At 37.4% G+C, this 17,070-nt stretch overlaps 1 protein-coding gene across 2 annotated transcripts in view; it reads left to right on the top strand.

Moving 5' to 3' along the window:
* The first annotated feature begins 535 nt into the window (after positions 1–535).
* The window catches only part of LOC132856588 (dedicator of cytokinesis protein 2), a 109,891-nt gene continuing 93,356 nt past the window's right edge, over positions 536–17,070 (top strand). The window contains exons 1-17 of one of the 2 annotated variants that reach the window (XM_060886199.1): positions 536–694; positions 3,613–3,696; positions 5,543–5,583; positions 5,680–5,735; positions 5,974–6,070; positions 6,228–6,376; positions 7,411–7,546; positions 7,767–7,924; positions 8,230–8,311; positions 8,877–9,009; positions 10,454–10,529; positions 10,744–10,820; positions 12,020–12,270; positions 13,033–13,131; positions 13,870–13,942; positions 14,760–14,863; positions 16,697–16,883. In XM_060886199.1, the coding sequence (XP_060742182.1) occupies positions 652–694; positions 3,613–3,696; positions 5,543–5,583; positions 5,680–5,735; positions 5,974–6,070; positions 6,228–6,376; positions 7,411–7,546; positions 7,767–7,924; positions 8,230–8,311; positions 8,877–9,009; positions 10,454–10,529; positions 10,744–10,820; positions 12,020–12,270; positions 13,033–13,131; positions 13,870–13,942; positions 14,760–14,863; positions 16,697–16,883 (1,846 nt within the window). In that variant the 5' untranslated portion in view covers positions 536–651. Of the gene's footprint in view, positions 695–3,612; positions 3,697–5,542; positions 5,584–5,679; positions 5,736–5,973; positions 6,071–6,206; positions 6,377–7,410; positions 7,547–7,766; positions 7,925–8,229; positions 8,312–8,876; positions 9,010–10,453; positions 10,530–10,743; positions 10,821–12,019; positions 12,271–13,032; positions 13,132–13,869; positions 13,943–14,759; positions 14,864–16,696; positions 16,884–17,070 lie in introns of both variants that reach the window. The other variant, XM_060886198.1, reaches the window with a different exon arrangement.

Below are 17,070 nucleotides of genomic sequence, written 5' to 3'. Positions count from 1 at the left end.
CCAATAATTCTTCATACTTCATGTGTTCCATTTACTGCTTTTGGCAAACCATAGTCATTAGTGAGATTTCTGTCCCAGGCCTGCATTCTGTTGTTTCTGTAAGAGTATACAGAGGCTGTGTGATATTTGTTGACTCCAGTTATTCATATTGCTGCTCATGGCCAGGTGTATGATAAAGGTCTCATTTACACTTATATCAGGAATTATACAGGAAGCTGTGAACCTGTCTCTGAGGGAAGCCAGTGTTGTCTAGAGCCCTATCTGTGGTCACAGACTGGAGTCTGCAAACTGAAAATGAGAAATTTCAGTTACCAAGATTAAGGTTATTGTACCACTTGACTGGAAATCACCTTGGTGGAAGTTAACGTTCAGTTAAACAGTGCTAAGAAACACATCTCCAGTCCTAACCGAAATGATACGATTATTTGGATATTGCTGAACAGTCTGACGTAATAGGCTTATACTCTTTGAAGAACAGCATTATGGGTAGAATTTATATAGAATTGAAAAAAGGAAGGAAGAGTAAGAGGGAGGAGCACTTGTTCTCTCAAAAAACTCAGCAGAAAAAGAGATAGGACTGAGTAAAAAAGAAAGAGAGGAACTTGAGGCGTGCAAAGACAGACAAGGACAAAACATTTGTCTGGCTTCAACATGTCTCCCTGGATCAGGACCTCCACTGAGAGATATGGTGTTGGTACGTGTTTAAATACTTCAGGCATGTAATCTGACGAGTGTTTGTGTGTATAACTGTGGATGCTTACTTGGCTTCCTGCTTCACAGGATGTGGGCAGGTGCAGCTCACTAGATAGATTCACAAATCTTTAATTTTGTTGAAAAAGTTAAGTTGAAATCATACAGCAGATATACTTACAGAAACTTACAGAAATATTCACCAACCTGTTTCATCTTGAAAAGTTTAGCTATTATAAGTGCAGGGTTTACACTAATGCTGTGTGTGTGTGTGTGGTTCAACGTATCGATTGTTCATCCTGAGGGCAAGTTTTGCTCTTTGAGAACTTTTCCTCCGAGCAATTACATGTCAAATTCCGACTGATTTTTGTTGCCTTTGGAGAAATCTGCATTTGTAGGATGTGAATCTTAATAGCAGGAAACACTACAGTATAGGGAGACTAAAGATGTCTTTACTTTTCAAATCTTTGCACTGTACTCAGCCTTGCTGCAGTCATATCTCCTTTTCTGCTTAATGAATGCAACATCTGCAAATCCGTTTGCCAGTCTATCAAAAATGTTAAACCTTAAAATTACTGATATGTCTGGTCATGTGATCTGATAGCCGTTTATATCTGTGTTTATGTGGTTACAGCCTCACACATACGCACATGCACACACACAAAGGAAGTTAACAAGAGAGGAAGTAAAAAGTGAACTAAGAAGTGCAGTAACACATTGTGTCTGTTTGTATGCTGCTTCTACTCTAAACATGTAGGCAGTGTTTTTCTTTGTTAAATATACATTATTCATTTTAGGAATCGTTTTAAAAAGACATATAAAGACACTTTAGATCACTAATGGTTTAAAACATGTGGCATATTAATGCTGGTCAGATTTCCGTGAAAATTTACATTGGTGTCTAATGTCTTGATCGTTAAAAAGTTCCAAAACATCCTAAAAAAATTGAGCAATTTTTTTTTTTGGTTCACACATGTTTCTGTCTTCAAAGTATATGAGATGCTCATATATGATACAGTATATGAGTATATGAGAAACTTTGAGATGCCTCAAATGCTTGTTCATAAGCATCTAAAATTTGAAAGTTTTTCCTTCAACCACTAAAATTCTGTGTAAGGTAAACAACTGACAGGAAACATCTGGTTACGAGGGGAAAAAAGAGGGAAAAACTGTGGACTTGAGTATAGAGTTGTGTGTATGCTGGAAAATTCTTGGAAAATTCAAGAAACTTGGAAAAGAATTTCAAACGCATATTATAAACTTTATTCTAGATTCTTTTCAAACAGACTTTTACAATGTGGATGATCTTAATTATTCATTCATTCATTCATTTTCTACCGCTTATCCGAACTATTCTCGGGTGACGGGGAGCCTGTGCCTATCTCAGGTGTCATTGTGCATCAAGGCAGGATACACCCTGGACGGAGTACCAACCCATCGCAGGGCACACACACACTCTCATTCACTCACGCAATCACACACTACGGACAATTTTCCAGAGATGCCAATCAACCTACCATGCATGTCTTTGGACCGGGGGAGGAAACCGGAGTACCCGGAGGAAACCCCCGAGGCACGGGGAGAACATGCAAACTCCACACACACAAGGCGGAGGCGGGAATCGAACCCCCAAACCTGGAGGTGTGAGGCGAACGTGCTAACCACTAAGCCACCGTGCCCCCTGATCTTAATTATGTGTTAATATAATTTTAATAATTTTAAACACAGAAAATAATTTTTCTGGGTTTGGTTTATATTGCTTGAGTATAGAAGACAGATACATTGGCTGTAAATTAGGTAATTAGGTTAATGTGATCCATTCTTTTGGGTTGAGTGAGAAAATTGTGTGTTAGCTGAAGTTTTGTAAAAGTTTGAATGTAGTTAAAGACTCATTACCTACCATCAGATTAACAGTATCAAGAGCAATATTTCCCTGACTAGACGCTGATTCCTGCTGATCCTCTCATGATTGTAGAAGTGACAGGTGCCATTCTAATGAGGCAATTACAAAGATAAATACAGATGAAAATAAATGAGTGTTGACTTTCTTAAAACCTGTACAAATGTGAGTTGATCCAAATAAATAGATGTGTGTAAATAAAAAATTGATGTCAGGATGGAAAAGTTTATTACCGGGAAGGCACACTTCAGAGAAAGGAATTACAGAATAGTTTGAATATCATTTTTGTTTTAATCAAGAAAACACTACATGCTATTATAAACATATTATGCAGTATAAATGCGTTATAAAATACAGCAGGAATCCAACAATAAGGTTATGTTTATTTATGTTGTTCTAAATATGAATACAGTAGGAATCCACGTTAAAATCACAAAACATGCCGGTAGCTGAATTATATAAATTAAACTTGAATTCCCCTGTAGGTGTGAATGTGTGTGCATGATGGCCTGTGATGGAATAAGGTTGTATCTGCTGTGTATATTAAGCTCATATTTGGCATTCCCTGGTTACACTCCAGATAGACTTTGACCCTAAGAGAAACTGATATTTGGTCTTGACTTAAATTCAATGATTTCATCTTTTCACATGTGTAAGTGAGGTTTTTAAGGGTCATAACAGAAATGAACAGATCACACACTGTCATATAGTGCATTACATAATTGTGCCAACTGTTTGCAGAGCTCAGCCTTTAAGAATTTTCAAATACAGTTAACAATTAGATGCGTATGGTCCTGAATGGACTAAAATGCTGAAATAAACACATTTCTGTTACAATTTATTGCTAGTGTGGGAGAAGTTCTTTGCGATTTATCAAGCGATGACTGACATTATTTCTATCTGTAGTGACTCCTCTTAAGGGCTGCAAGCATAGGTTTGTATTTGTAGCTTACAGAAGCAACTTTCTTTGAAAAACAAAAAATTCACTTTATCTTTAATTCACTCTATCACTTTCTTTTTAGTTAAGTGGAATTTTGCAGCAAAATCAGAGAAGCAGCTGTCTCTTGCTGTGGGTGAAACAGTGCACATAGAGAAAACATGCGAAGGTAAGAATGACATTGCTGGATACTGGAGGACTAGGTCCCATCATATATTACGTTTTGCTAGCATTTTCCGATATGAGTCGATACTGTCAGTTTCATATACGTATTTTTTAGATGGTTACTTTTTTTATCTTGTTGGGTGAAGCCATAAAACCGCAAACTACTCTAACTAGGTCTGAGAGAAAAATAGGGTTTAATCATGAGATGCACTGCTCCAGGCTCTTCTGTTTAAAACACTGATTGGGACCTGCATATTTAGCATTATAATCCCATCCGCTAACACCAAATAGAGGCTAAGCATCTGACATTTTAAGGTTTTTATGCTAAATGAGCCATTACAATGAACCAGAGCAGTGAAGTGGCAGTCTTGGTATAGTGTTTTCTAAAATAGGAAATGAGATGGATGGTCCCTGCTTAAAAAGTTCATAAGGAAGTAATCCTGGCATTCCCAAAAGTCTGTGAAGGGATAAACAAATACACCATTATCAACAATTATATTTTTCATTAGGCTCCTATAAACATTAGAGAATTTGATATGGTTAATTGAATGGCTCAGTAATAATGTGGCGTACTTCGTCTCACGTCACAACACCACTGGCTTTGGTGGACCATGTCAGTTTATTATTAAAGACAGGACAAGGATTATTACATATCGAAACACACTCAGTTCTGTAGTATCTTTGAGGAGTGTGAAAAGAAACAAAAGTCAACCACTGCTGCCATTAACACTGCACTTGTTTCTGATCAAATACCACACAAACACACAGAAATTTAGAAACAAAAGGAACATATACTTCTCGAAGCAAACTGAATGATGTTTTAAGAACATAGTCCACCATTTTATGCATTTTTACTAAGCAATGTGAAAGAAACCCGCTCTCATAAAGGCGCACGGGCGGCAACTCAAATAGCTCAAAGCTAACTTGTACAGCTCGTTAACAAAACACTCCAAATATACGCACAAACAGCAACAATTAAGCATACTATGTGACCACTACAGAAACAAAAACATGTCATCTACAGATATTGACCAAAATCTTAACTTAATCTGCTACATTTGAACCCACGGAACCCATTTACAGCCCTTCTGCCTCGCCCACGTGCCAAGCTGCTCTGCGCGTTGGTGGCAAACAATTAGGCCGGTGGAAATGACATCACACAATATAAAACACAAACAGAAAATATAATCTACTCCTGTGGAAAATTACTTAAAGTTTGCTGGAATAGTCACGTGACATTACATTAAATACAATAACAAGTCATCTTTTGAATAATGCCAAGTTAGACCTTGGAAATATTAGGTATAAAACGCTGTACGAATTTTATATATAGCCACAATATTCTTGTACACTTAATAATAAACCCACTATTTCAGTAATAGATTATGATTTAATGTTTCTTAAACCTGTGTAAAAATGTCTTATGTATAAGACATGTTTTAATAGAATGTCCAGTATTAAATTATATTAGACAATGTATTTATTCAGAAAAAAAATTAATAGACATTTTTTTTAATAGACATGGTTTCCAATGGACGACTCTTCCAATTTTTTATCACAGACTAAACTTAAAGGTTGTAACATAAAGGCTTTGACTGTAAATTTTTTAACATTATAATCATCACTATTATTATCATTTTAATATACTGTATAATGTTAATGTTGCATTAAACAATAAATAAACAAAAAACACCATGTTGTTTCTGAAACAGGGGTGGGTTGGGAGGGGTGTAGTGTTGAATTTATTGTGCTGTTGTGGAAAGAGTTTGAAAAGAGCTATTATAAAGCTTCATCATATAAAAAAATAATAACAATAATAATAAATAAATAAAAAGCTGGTGATTTTTCAGGTTGGTATATGGGATACGTTGGCCGGAACAAAGAGAAGAAAGTAAGTGGGTGTTTGTAGAAATTTTAATAATTCATAACCTGCATCTGTTTCACATCTAAATTAAACCCCATGTGATGTAATTTTCATGTACTACAGGGTGCCTTTCCTGCAAACTTCATTGAACTGAAAGAGGTTATCATTGAAAAAAGAGGGTGAGTGACTTCTTATTTTTATTCATTAGTCAGCACTTCATTATATAAACATATTCTATGTTTCTGTTTCTGAAATCAAATTAAGTCTTTTATTCACCAAGTACAAGTCTTTTTGTCTTGGTAAGGGAGTCAATACACACACAACACACTGTATGTAATACTTATAGTGAGTATGCAATAATTTACAGCACAACATAGAGAATTATAACAGTAAACACTTCTTTGTGGTGCGCTATAGAAATGAAGAGGAAGTGACCTCTGCCGAAATGCCCCTGGTGAAGGAAGTTACCACCACACTAAGGGAATGGGGCAGCATTTGGAAGCAGTTATTTGTGGTACTGTGTGATTTTTCTGTCTTGGTGAATGTGTACATGCATTTTACAGACTTATGCTATGTGTGTAAATATCTATTCTGTAGTTCCTTATTCTTAATCACTGCTTACTTCTATCCTCTACCTCCTGACTGAGCAGTGGCCCTTTTTAACACTGCAGGTGAATAAGAAGGACAGATTTAGCCAGGTGCAGGCACTGATGTGGGATCTGATGGAGTGGCGTTCTCAGCTGCTCTCTGGCACGCTGCCTGGAGATGAGTTTAAGGAACTAAAACAGAAAGTCACATCTAAAATCGACTATGGAAACAAGTACTGTAGTTTTTTTTATTTACTCCTGTGTCTCTGACTGTTGTGATTTTAAAGCACATTCACTCTGATTGTACAGTATTTAATTCTGATTATCCTAAAGTTTATAAATAATATTTTTACAATCATTATTCTATAACTTTTTGAATTTGCTGACATAGAATCTATACTGTGCAAAGCAATTAAAGTGACATGGAGTAATCAAAGCCCTGAAAATTGTTTAAAATATCTATTTACAGTATATTGTCTAACCTTTTTCACACACTGAAGCATCATGTACACATTTGCACTTGCACACACCCTCATCAGTTTCTTTTAAAAGGCAGTGATGAGGGTGTGTGCAAGTGCAAATGTGTACATGATGCTTCAGTGTGTGAAACCAATATGTGTTGCAACACGAGCTGTATCTGTTTAGTGCTCAGAACATTCATATCTATATTTGGAATAAAAGCGCTACCACTAAAATGCCAACACTGTCAGTTTGGCTCGTGACTTCTGGTTCTGTCACTTCTTAAACCTCAGCATGCCTTCAATTTATAATTGGCCTTAACTGCAGATGCAGCAGGATTGTTTTTTAATCCAATACAAAGTTATTTTACAGTTCTTTTAAAATTTAGTTCTCCTTCCTACAATATAAAAAACTAGTGGTCTTATTCAAACCTCTGTGATCTTGATCAGGGAGTTAGTGAGGTTGAATGAATCAATCTTGTAATTCCATCACAGCAATTCATATAAATAGTTTGCTCACACAAGCTTCACATCTGTTGTATTAAAAAAAACACTTGTACTCACAAATTTTTTTTTTATATCTATGCACACCCGGATAGCCTGGTAATCTTTCTCTATCCATATCTTTATTTATATGCTTATAACACATTTCTGTTTAATCCGATTAATGTGTTCATATTTAGTTACATTCACCAATACCCAGTGTGTATTTAAACATTGATACTGATGTTTAGGGTTATTTTGGTCTTATATATGTGCGATAATTATGCTCTCTCTGATCCAAACTCTACTTTCTCACCCCTGTGCAGGATTCTGGAGTTGGATCTGGTAGTGAGGGATGTGAACGGTAATATCTTGGACCCTGACAACGCCAGTGTTATTAGCTTGTTCAGAGCTCACGAGGACGCCACAGCTAAGATCACTGAACGCATCAAAGAAGAGCAGGTCAGAGAGATTTTGACCAATCTGTATTACACTGATGCCATTAGCTCCAAGCTATAAGAAAATGTGGCAGTCTTGTCCATGTTAATGAATTCAAACTGCTGCCACTCAAGCTGTACAATGTCCAATCAGGATGTGATTGATGTGGCTGAGCCAGACTATAATTAGAGAGACAATGATGTAAATGGCTGCACCTTACACTTACTCTTATACAATATTACAGTCTAATGTCCAGATGGATCACTCTGGAGTCTCGGCACGGATCCAGTCCTCTCCCACACACAGCCTCTACGTGTTCGTGCGCAATTTCGTCTGTCGCATTGGAGAAGAATCCGAGCTCTTCATGTCTCTGTATGACCCCCTTAAACAAGTGATCATCAGGTGTGGCTCTGATTACTTCATCTTTACAAGACTGTCTCACACAGCACAGCTTCATCACGGCTATTGTCCTCATCACTGTGCATGCACAGACTGAATATTGTACACCATCTATCCATAAAAGAATAACATTAAGAAATCTAGAAGCTTCTCTGAGTATACAAGCTCTATATTGAAAACGACCTGAGCTTTACAAATGCCCTTGGTAAACTTGTGTTGTGGCTGAAATTAAAGTCCTTTGGATATCTGACTGCAGATTATTGTACTACAATCTTTTACCATACGTGACCTTCTCTCTTTTTCTCTAGTGAGAACTATCTAATAAGATGGGGGGATAAAGGATTTCCTAAAGATGTTGAAATGCTCAACAACCTGAAGGTGGTGTTTACTGTAAGTTAACACTAGAGGGCAACATCATGCCAAATAGATCAAGTGTATTATCGCACACTATAAAGAGAGCAAAAAACATTCTCATATCGCCTACCTGTAAACTTTCTGCTAAAGTAATACCCTCTTTCCTTCTCTCTCTCTCTCTCTCTCTCTCTCTCTCTCTCTCTCTCTCTCTCTCTCTTTCTCTGTCTGTCTGTCTGTCTGTCTGTCTGTCTGTCTCTCTCTCTCTCTCTCTCTCTCTCTCTCTCTCTCTCTCTGTCTGTCTGTCTCTCTCTCTCTCCCTCTCTCTCTCTCTCTCTCTCTCTCCCTCTCTCTCTTTCTCTGTCTGTCTGTCTGTCTCTCTCTCTCTCTCTCTCTCTCTCTCTCTCTCTCTCTGTCTGTCTGTCTGTCTCTCTCTCTCTCTCTCCCTCTCTCTCTTTCTCTGTCTGTCTCTCTGTCTGTCTCTCTTTCACTCCCTCTCTCTCTCTCTCTCTCTCTCTCTCTCTCTCTCTCTCTCTCTCTGTCTCTCTCTGTCTGTCTGTCTGTCTGTCTGTCTGTCTGTCTGTCTCTCTGTCTGTCTCTCTAGGATTTAGGGAACAAGGACCTAAACAGAGAGAAGATTTATCTCATATGTCAGATTGTACGTGTTGGCCGTATGGACCTGAAGGAGACCCATAAGAAATGCACGATGGGACTGCGCAGGCCTTTTGGGGTTGCAGGTACACAGCTGGAAGCAGGATAGAGTTTATATGGCTTAGGGGTCAGTGAATGCATAAGGACACAGGATTAGACAAGAAGAGTCTTGTTGCAGAAACAGCTTCTGTTTTTATTTAGCTTTTGTCTATTATGGTTCTATGTCGAGTGTAAATTCGACAGCTGTTTAACACATTTCTATGCCATGTCATTGTTCAAGGCATTACGGTGGCTTAAAGAATACAGGATTTCTGCACTGTCATGCACTATTTTTCATATGAACTATAATAATATTAACAAAAACTGTGTGCATCAGTGTAATTGTCACAGTTACTGTGTTAGGTTAAAGTGCAACACCTCCTAGTTGCACTGCTGCAACCTCATAGTGTTGGCTTATGTCTGTGTGCTGGACATGAAGTCTCACTAACTAGTCTTACTAATATACAGTGCACAGAACAAAACTATCATCAATATTCTTTTTCAACATGTGCATATTTATTACCCTGTCTGTGTGCTTTGTGTATTCACTCATCAAATCTGTGTACTTTGTTCATTAACTTCTTTCTCGTTATCTGTTGCCGGGTATAAATGAGTGTAAAATACACAAGAAACACCTAACTAAACACAAAAAAACCACAAAAAACACCTAGCTAAACCTCAATACAGTACTGCACAACAAAGATAAAGCTGATCATTCACTAGCCTTCCATCAACTCACTGACTCGCTAGCTTCCATGGTGACCTGGCATGTAGTGTGAATGTTTCTAAGGGGCAATTTTCTCAGTCTGTTAACAGTTTGAGTGATGAATTGTGTAGTGTGAAGCCCTCCGCAACTAATAGGAAGTAATGCGAAAACTTGAATACATGCTGCATTGTGGGAATGCAGACTAAGCACCAGAATTAAAAAAGACTGGAGTTTTGGGTTAAAATTTTGTAATGTTCGTATGTCCATTTTCCTCTTCCTCTTATTGACTCTCACTCTGACTCCTGATTTGTTCTCTCTCTCTGATTGGATGCCTGGCACTGTGTACTGTAGTCAGGCTTCTTTCATTACTGCTGTTGTGCTGTGATGCAATTTGATGTACCTGAACTGGTGACTCACGCATGCGTACAAATTTCCCACCAATTTTGACCCATCATCCCTGACACATCACTGACAGTGAATCACTGTTACAGGACTTTCAGGCTGACTCAGCTAAAAAACTCTGTATAGTGTCTCATGACTCATGTTTTTAATTTTTAACAATAATCCTACACACTGTCACTTTAAAAATAAATATGTGAAGTTCATTATCACATCACATTTTTATAAGTTTTGATATAGCTTAATCGCTGATGCTGGTATATACTGTAAATGAATATATTTGACATACCGTTTGCTTTATATAAAATTGGAAAGATGGCTGTTTGTCTCTCTCTAGAGTTATTGTTTGAGTATGAAGCAATCCGTCTTTGTCATCATTTTCACAGTGATGGACATCTCCGACATCATCAAAGGAAAGACAGAGTGTGATGAAGAAAAGCAATACTTTATTCCTTTTCAGCCGTAAGTTATCGATTCCCTTCTTCCACTCTCCTGCCTCATTTGAAATTTTCTCATTTCTTAGACTCTTATCGTCCAAGTCGTTAATCTTTCGCTGTTCACTGCCTGTCACCTATTTAACCTACTGTCATTTATCTTGTGGAGTGACTAGTCTTGTAGCCTTTTCTTCTAAATGTCCTATAAATATATATATATTTATATATGTTTGTGTGTCCAGAGTCATGGCTGAGAACGACTTTCTTCATACCCTCCTGACCAAAGTGACCACCTCCAGAGGAGACAGTGGAGGACAGGGTAAGACTGTGATTCTTGCTTTAAAGTACATGCTATTAAGTAGTATTATTTCTCCTTGCTACAGGTTTATTACAGCATCGTATCCAGTGTGCAATCCTCCAAACAGAAGAAAGAGCATAGGTCTGGATTATAATGATCTACCTTAGGGACTCACAAGCTGAGGTTTATAGCTTTCATTAACACTACAGAGTGGTGGGCAGTGTGGGCAGAATGGGAATCCAGAAAAGCGCAATAGTTGCATGTCAGTGATATACACTTTATATCAAGTGAAATGAGATTAGTTTTTCTTTGTAGATCTAATATGAGCCATTTGGGAGAAGATACACAAAATCTTTGATTAGGCGCAGGTGTTAGTGGTCATAACTTGTCTTACAAGTTCAGTTGTTGGAAATCGAATAAAAAATTCGCTCTTGTTGATAGAAGTGTCTGAGTTTTGAACGCCATCTGATTGTAAATGAGGTCCTGCATGCAGTTCTGCACGAAATCTCATGTTCTTCTGTCAATTAAAAGAACAAATGGAAAAACTTTGCACTTACAAGTGTAGTCGATCAACCAAGATTGATGTACGAGGTCTTATTTTAGACTGCTTAGTTTTGCATTGGAGCTACAAGACTAATGTTGAAATCAAGTAATAAATATCTCAGTCAAAAAATTTCAAGTCTCAAAACAAACGCAGTTTATCAGTAATGTAATTTTTATGAAATGTATTAAATGTATTACAAAACTTGCTGTTTAACTAAACACTGCACAAATTTAACTGACAACTATCTTACAGTGAAATGATTTTTTTGGTACAACCGAGTGATTGTACCCCAGAGATGACTATATAGTTTTGTTCTATTAGTTCATGTAGTCTGTATTTAACTTTGAAAGCTTAATTATGCTGTTTAAAGAGGTTTTAAACAACTGAACGTTTATTCATGAAAAAGATGAAATAGACTTTTAGTACTTGTTATATCAGCCTCATAGCACTAGCGAAAAACTAAAAAAGGCAAACATTAAACGCTATACATGTGTTAGCTCATTAAGTATAAGTCAGTAGTAGTAGAAAATTGTATAAATTTGATTTTTCACCAAACAGTTTCTTTAATATTCTAAAAACATCCAACCAAGCTGCAAAAGAGCGCTCCGCCAACATGTTTTCAAACTGCTTATATTTATATTATGCATCAGTTTTTTACAGTACACTTGTTCTACAGGCTTGTGGGTGACGATGAAGGCTCTGGTTGGTGATATTGTTCAGATCCGTAAGGAATACCCCCACCTTGTGGACCGAAGCACTGTTGTGGCCCGCAAGTTGGGCTTTCCAGAGATCATCATGCCAGGAGACATCCGCAATGATATCTACCTCACCCTGCACTCAGGAGACTTTGACAAGTACAACAAAACTACACAGAAGAACGTAGAGGTCATCATGCTTGTGTGTGATGAGGAGGGCAAAATGGTAACGGTGAGTAAGTTTGATTTCTGATCTAAGGTTAAATAACCAGATGGTGTCTGTAATTTTATTAAAACTTTCATTCACTTCTCTGATGCTCTCAGACACTATTAGTGATCTATCTCTGGCTCTGTGCAAAGCTGTCTATGAATTCTTTTCCTCATTTATCTAATATTATCAACTTTTAGATGTGTGCTGGTCTTGAAATGAAACCTGCACTATATGTAACTCACTCTAAATTTACTGGTCACTAAGTAGGCAAACGAACTATTAGGTTCTCTAGGTTTTTTATTTGGTTTTCTATTTGGTTTTCTATTTGGTGTTCTATTTGGTTGATCTGTTAAAAATAACCACTTGAATGACAGCTATATAGGAAAAAGGAAAATAAAAAAGTGTTTTTCTTTCATAATTATTGTTCTAATGAATTGTTATTAATTAATCCAGCAGCACAGAAGAAAAAAACTGATGGTTATTAATAAATGCAGTTGGTGATTTAACTGCATTTTATACATTTAATATGTACAGATGCATACATTTGTAGTAGTGATGTTTGGAACTGTATAGGTTCTAACTGGCTATTACTGGTTAGTGCTTACTAGACAGACTGAGGGGTATGTTTCTAAGTTTGTACAGAATGAGCGCATACGGTACATAAGGTACATTTAAAAATCAGCGTAGTTACATGTTGAACTTATCTAATGTATCGAAAAAGACTGAGTTACATTCAGAGTTTGGGAAACTGATTGTCAACATTTATTCTTTTTATTTCACCAGGATGCTATCTGTTTAGGAGCAGGTGATAAACCAGTAACTGAATACAGATCTGTCATCTACTACCAGATAAAACAACCACGCTGGATGGAAACGTTTAAGGTTGAACTTTTTTATATTCATACATTTAAAAAAAAAGTTTTACAGCAAAAATAGCTGCAAGTTGTAAAAACATTCATAAAAGGGTAGCTGGATTAATGTTTAATAATAGTGTCATTCAAAGCTGTACTATAATGGCTACAATTATAATCACATTTACTATAATAAATAATGTAATAATAATAATATTTGTACTAAATATACAGTACATATTTCAAAATAGAATGCTAACACAAATAAATTAAGTACATATGCCATTGTGGCAGGTTGTGTAGCTGGAAAATATATTATTTATTATTATTTATGTTAAGGAAATATATGAATGAAAGCGCAAGTTTTTTTTCCACTTTTTATGTTAATAAAGTAATATTTAAGGTTTGCTAACTTTATCCAAGCTGAACAAGTTTTAGTGCAGTCTAATTGTTTAAGGTGCCAGTAATTATGAGCATGATTAAAAAATATAATTAATTGTGCAGCCTAAATTTGAGTTGTAGATGTCCTTCACAGCTAGTTGCACTGAGATCTTCATAAAATTATATCACACACTATAAAAATTGGAGTGACATGACTTTCATGTAACAACTGACTTTGTAAGTCCACTTGTTAAAACAAAAGTCGTTCATCTCGATCTTCTCAGTCCATCAGAGAGAGAATTTATAATCAAATTGAAGTGTGAGCAAATCTAAAATGTCCAATAACCATATGAAAGATGTGGGAATGAGATGTCTCTGCTTCCTGTAGGTGGCGATCCCTCTGGAGGAAATGCAGAGGATTCACTTGCGCTTCATGTTTCGGCATCGTTCTTCTCAAGAGTGTGAGAACTGCTTGCTAGTTTTTCTTCTTCTCTCTTATCTTCATCACAACTTCGATTTCAGTCGTTTTTTTTCCCCGTAGTATATTTCACCATGACGCTTTCACAATACACTATTGTGCACAAGTTTCTACTAAGGAACTTCTTTATTTCACCTTAAATTAACAGTCTTTTAGCAGCTCTTTTACAAGAGCTTTTACATAGTGTTTTGTTCTGTGTGAAGAAGGGATAATGTCTGTTCCAAGGCATGTTGTCTGTCTACATTCAGCTTAATTCGCATTTAGTTGTATAAGGCTTTTAACAATAGACATGGTCACAATGCAGCTTGATGTAGATTTATAGATTTTAGAGGCTTAATGATCAAGCCAGAGGTGAGAATGGCAAACCAGAAAAATGCCTTTTTCTGTATCCATACCCGCATACGATGTATCACAAGTGCAGAAAGCTCAATATATGTGTGCTAATATACCTGTCATACAGGTGCATAGTGTAGCTATAGAGTATTTAGTGGTTGCTATAAACAATAACGTCAGCAATTTGAATAATTACAATAATTTCAGTAACACACTCAGTGGTAAAAATGTTAGACTGCTGTCTGGAAGGTTGTGAGTTTAGATCTCGACACCAGCAACTGCCACTGCTGGGCCCATGAGCAAGACCCTCAACTATTCAATTCAATTATTATTATTTTTTTTATAGCACTTTTAATATATAGCACTTATCATTGGCTCAGTTGTATAAATGACATAAACATAAGTGTCTCTGTATAAGGGTGTCTGGCAAATCTCATATTTTTTTTGCATTGCCTCGTTCTCTGCAGCAAAAGATAAGAGTGAGAAGAACTTTGCCATGGCATTTGTGCGTCTGATGAAGGAGGATGGCACAGTGATGCGGGATGGACCACATGACCTGGTGGTATTTAAGGTCAGATACACACATACACACACTCTTGGTCTTGTCACTTTAAATAGGTATCTATAGTGTCACCCAGGGCAATAAATCAAACGATGTTAGCCGTATTGAAGTATTTTTACCCTCAGATGTGCAGGACAGATTGAGTCCTAAATATGCCTAAGGACATACTGTTTGTAACCATCTCTATCTGTTGATTAGTATTCAGGTTTTAACTGGAGATGAACAAATAGATCTTTATCCAGATGGGTTGCAGCAATGCCAAAATTGCTAACTTCTAGCAGGCAGAAAGAAAAAAATCATACGGAAAAATGACCTCTATTGTATGTCAGTGGAGGAGATTGCAGATGTCCAGTGTGATTATGGATTTAGAGAAGGTGTTTATTATTAAGTCATTCTCTTTCACATCTAGAATAAACTTCAAGCAGCTTTAAACTAGACAGTTATTTAACAGACATTTTTAGTTATGAAGCTAATTTTGTACACTTATAAAAAGGCAAGGCATCATGCCCTAAGTTCTCCTTCCACAATGAGATGCCATACAGAAAACGTTTGAAGCTATGGCACACCAGTGCCCTAGGATTAAAAAACCCTGCATTTGGGACATTCATTCATTCATTCATTCATCTTCTACCGCTTATCCGAACTACCTCGGGTCACGGGGAGCCTGTGCCTATCTCAGGCGTCATCGGGCATCAAGGCAGGATACACCCTGGACGGAGTGCCAACCCATCGCAGGGCACACACACACACACTCTCATTCACTCACACATTCACACACTACGGACAATTTTCCAGAGATGCCAATCAACCTACCATGTATGTCTTTGGACCGGGGGAGGAATGACATGACCTCCGGAGTACCCAGAGGAAACCCTCGAGGCACGGGGAGAACATGCAAACTCCACACACACAAGGTGGAGGCAGGAATCGAACCCCGACCCTGGAGGTGTGAGGCGAACGTGCTAACCACTAAGCCACCGTGCCCCCCCGCATTTGGGACAGAACTAGATAAAAAATGTGATGTTTCTTTTCTCACTTACAGTACTGTAAATGGTTCTGCAGTGATGAGAATGCCTAGTGTGACACTTCTCGATTTAATCAACTATTTTATGGTTTATGTGTCAAATGAATGTCAAAACTAATTAATGAAAATTACTAACTTTTATATACATACACACAATAAAAATAAATGAGATTATTAATAGACTTTTTAGAGTAATGCATCCTGGATGGGACACCAGTCCATCACAAGACACTTCACACATGCATCCTCAATTACAGGCAATTTTAGCACATTCTAGCCAGCTATTGAGTTATTTTTGTTAAGGAAATGGAGAAACCCCAAAAACAAGGAGAACATGTGAAACAACACAATAAACTGAGCTCAGGATTAAACAGGGATCTTGGAGCTGTGAGCATGTCAATAAACACATTTGTTCTGATTGTTTTTTAGTAAACACTGTAGTGGGTTATGGAGAGGGACCGATGTCTTTAGGGGTCATGAAGGGTGATTGTGAGAATGGTTTGAATCCCCAAATGAGAGAGAGAATTTTTATACCAGCCAAGCAGGAGCCACACCTGATCCACTTGATGCTAATGACTATCAGATGTGGCTCTTGCTTGGATAAATTGAAAACCTGAAGCCACACTGGTTGTTTGTAGATAAGATTCGACCGGCAGCTTCACAGACCCTGGGGATATTTGGAACAGCAGGCATCAGAGGAGAGTTTTTATTATTCTCCTACAAACATGTTGAGATGTAAAGCTGTGATAAGACAACATGTGTACAAACCGGTGTATTTGTAAGGTGTGTTTATGTGGGTTGTGTTTGTGTTTGTTTAGGGTGATAGCAAGCGAATGGAGGACGTGAGTTCATACCTGTCTTTACCCTCTGAGCGCACAAACTCTGACACCCATAAAGGGTCGACACTGATGAGGCACAACAGCAGTGCGGGCAGCCTGTCGGTCAGCTCACGAGACAGCTTCATCATCTCCACCCTCGTCTGTTCCACCAAACTCACTCAGAACGGTGTGTGTGTGTTTATGAGAGAGAGGGAGACTAAGTGGCAAAGAAATGCAGTCTTTGTCTCAATGTTAAATATGCACTAAATCTAATTTTAGATTATAGTTCTTTTCCTAAAGCACTGGTCTGCACAACGTTTTTACCACAAGCATGTCCTCAACCTTGTGCGACTTTCTCAGACATGGAGCTTTTA

The sequence above is a fragment of the Tachysurus vachellii genome, chromosome 14 (genome assembly GCF_030014155.1).
Source record: "Tachysurus vachellii isolate PV-2020 chromosome 14, HZAU_Pvac_v1, whole genome shotgun sequence".
Taxonomy (NCBI): Eukaryota; Metazoa; Chordata; class Actinopteri; order Siluriformes; family Bagridae; genus Tachysurus; species Tachysurus vachellii.
Note: the sequence above shows the minus strand (reverse complement) of the source record. Positions and strands in the feature narration are given on the sequence as shown.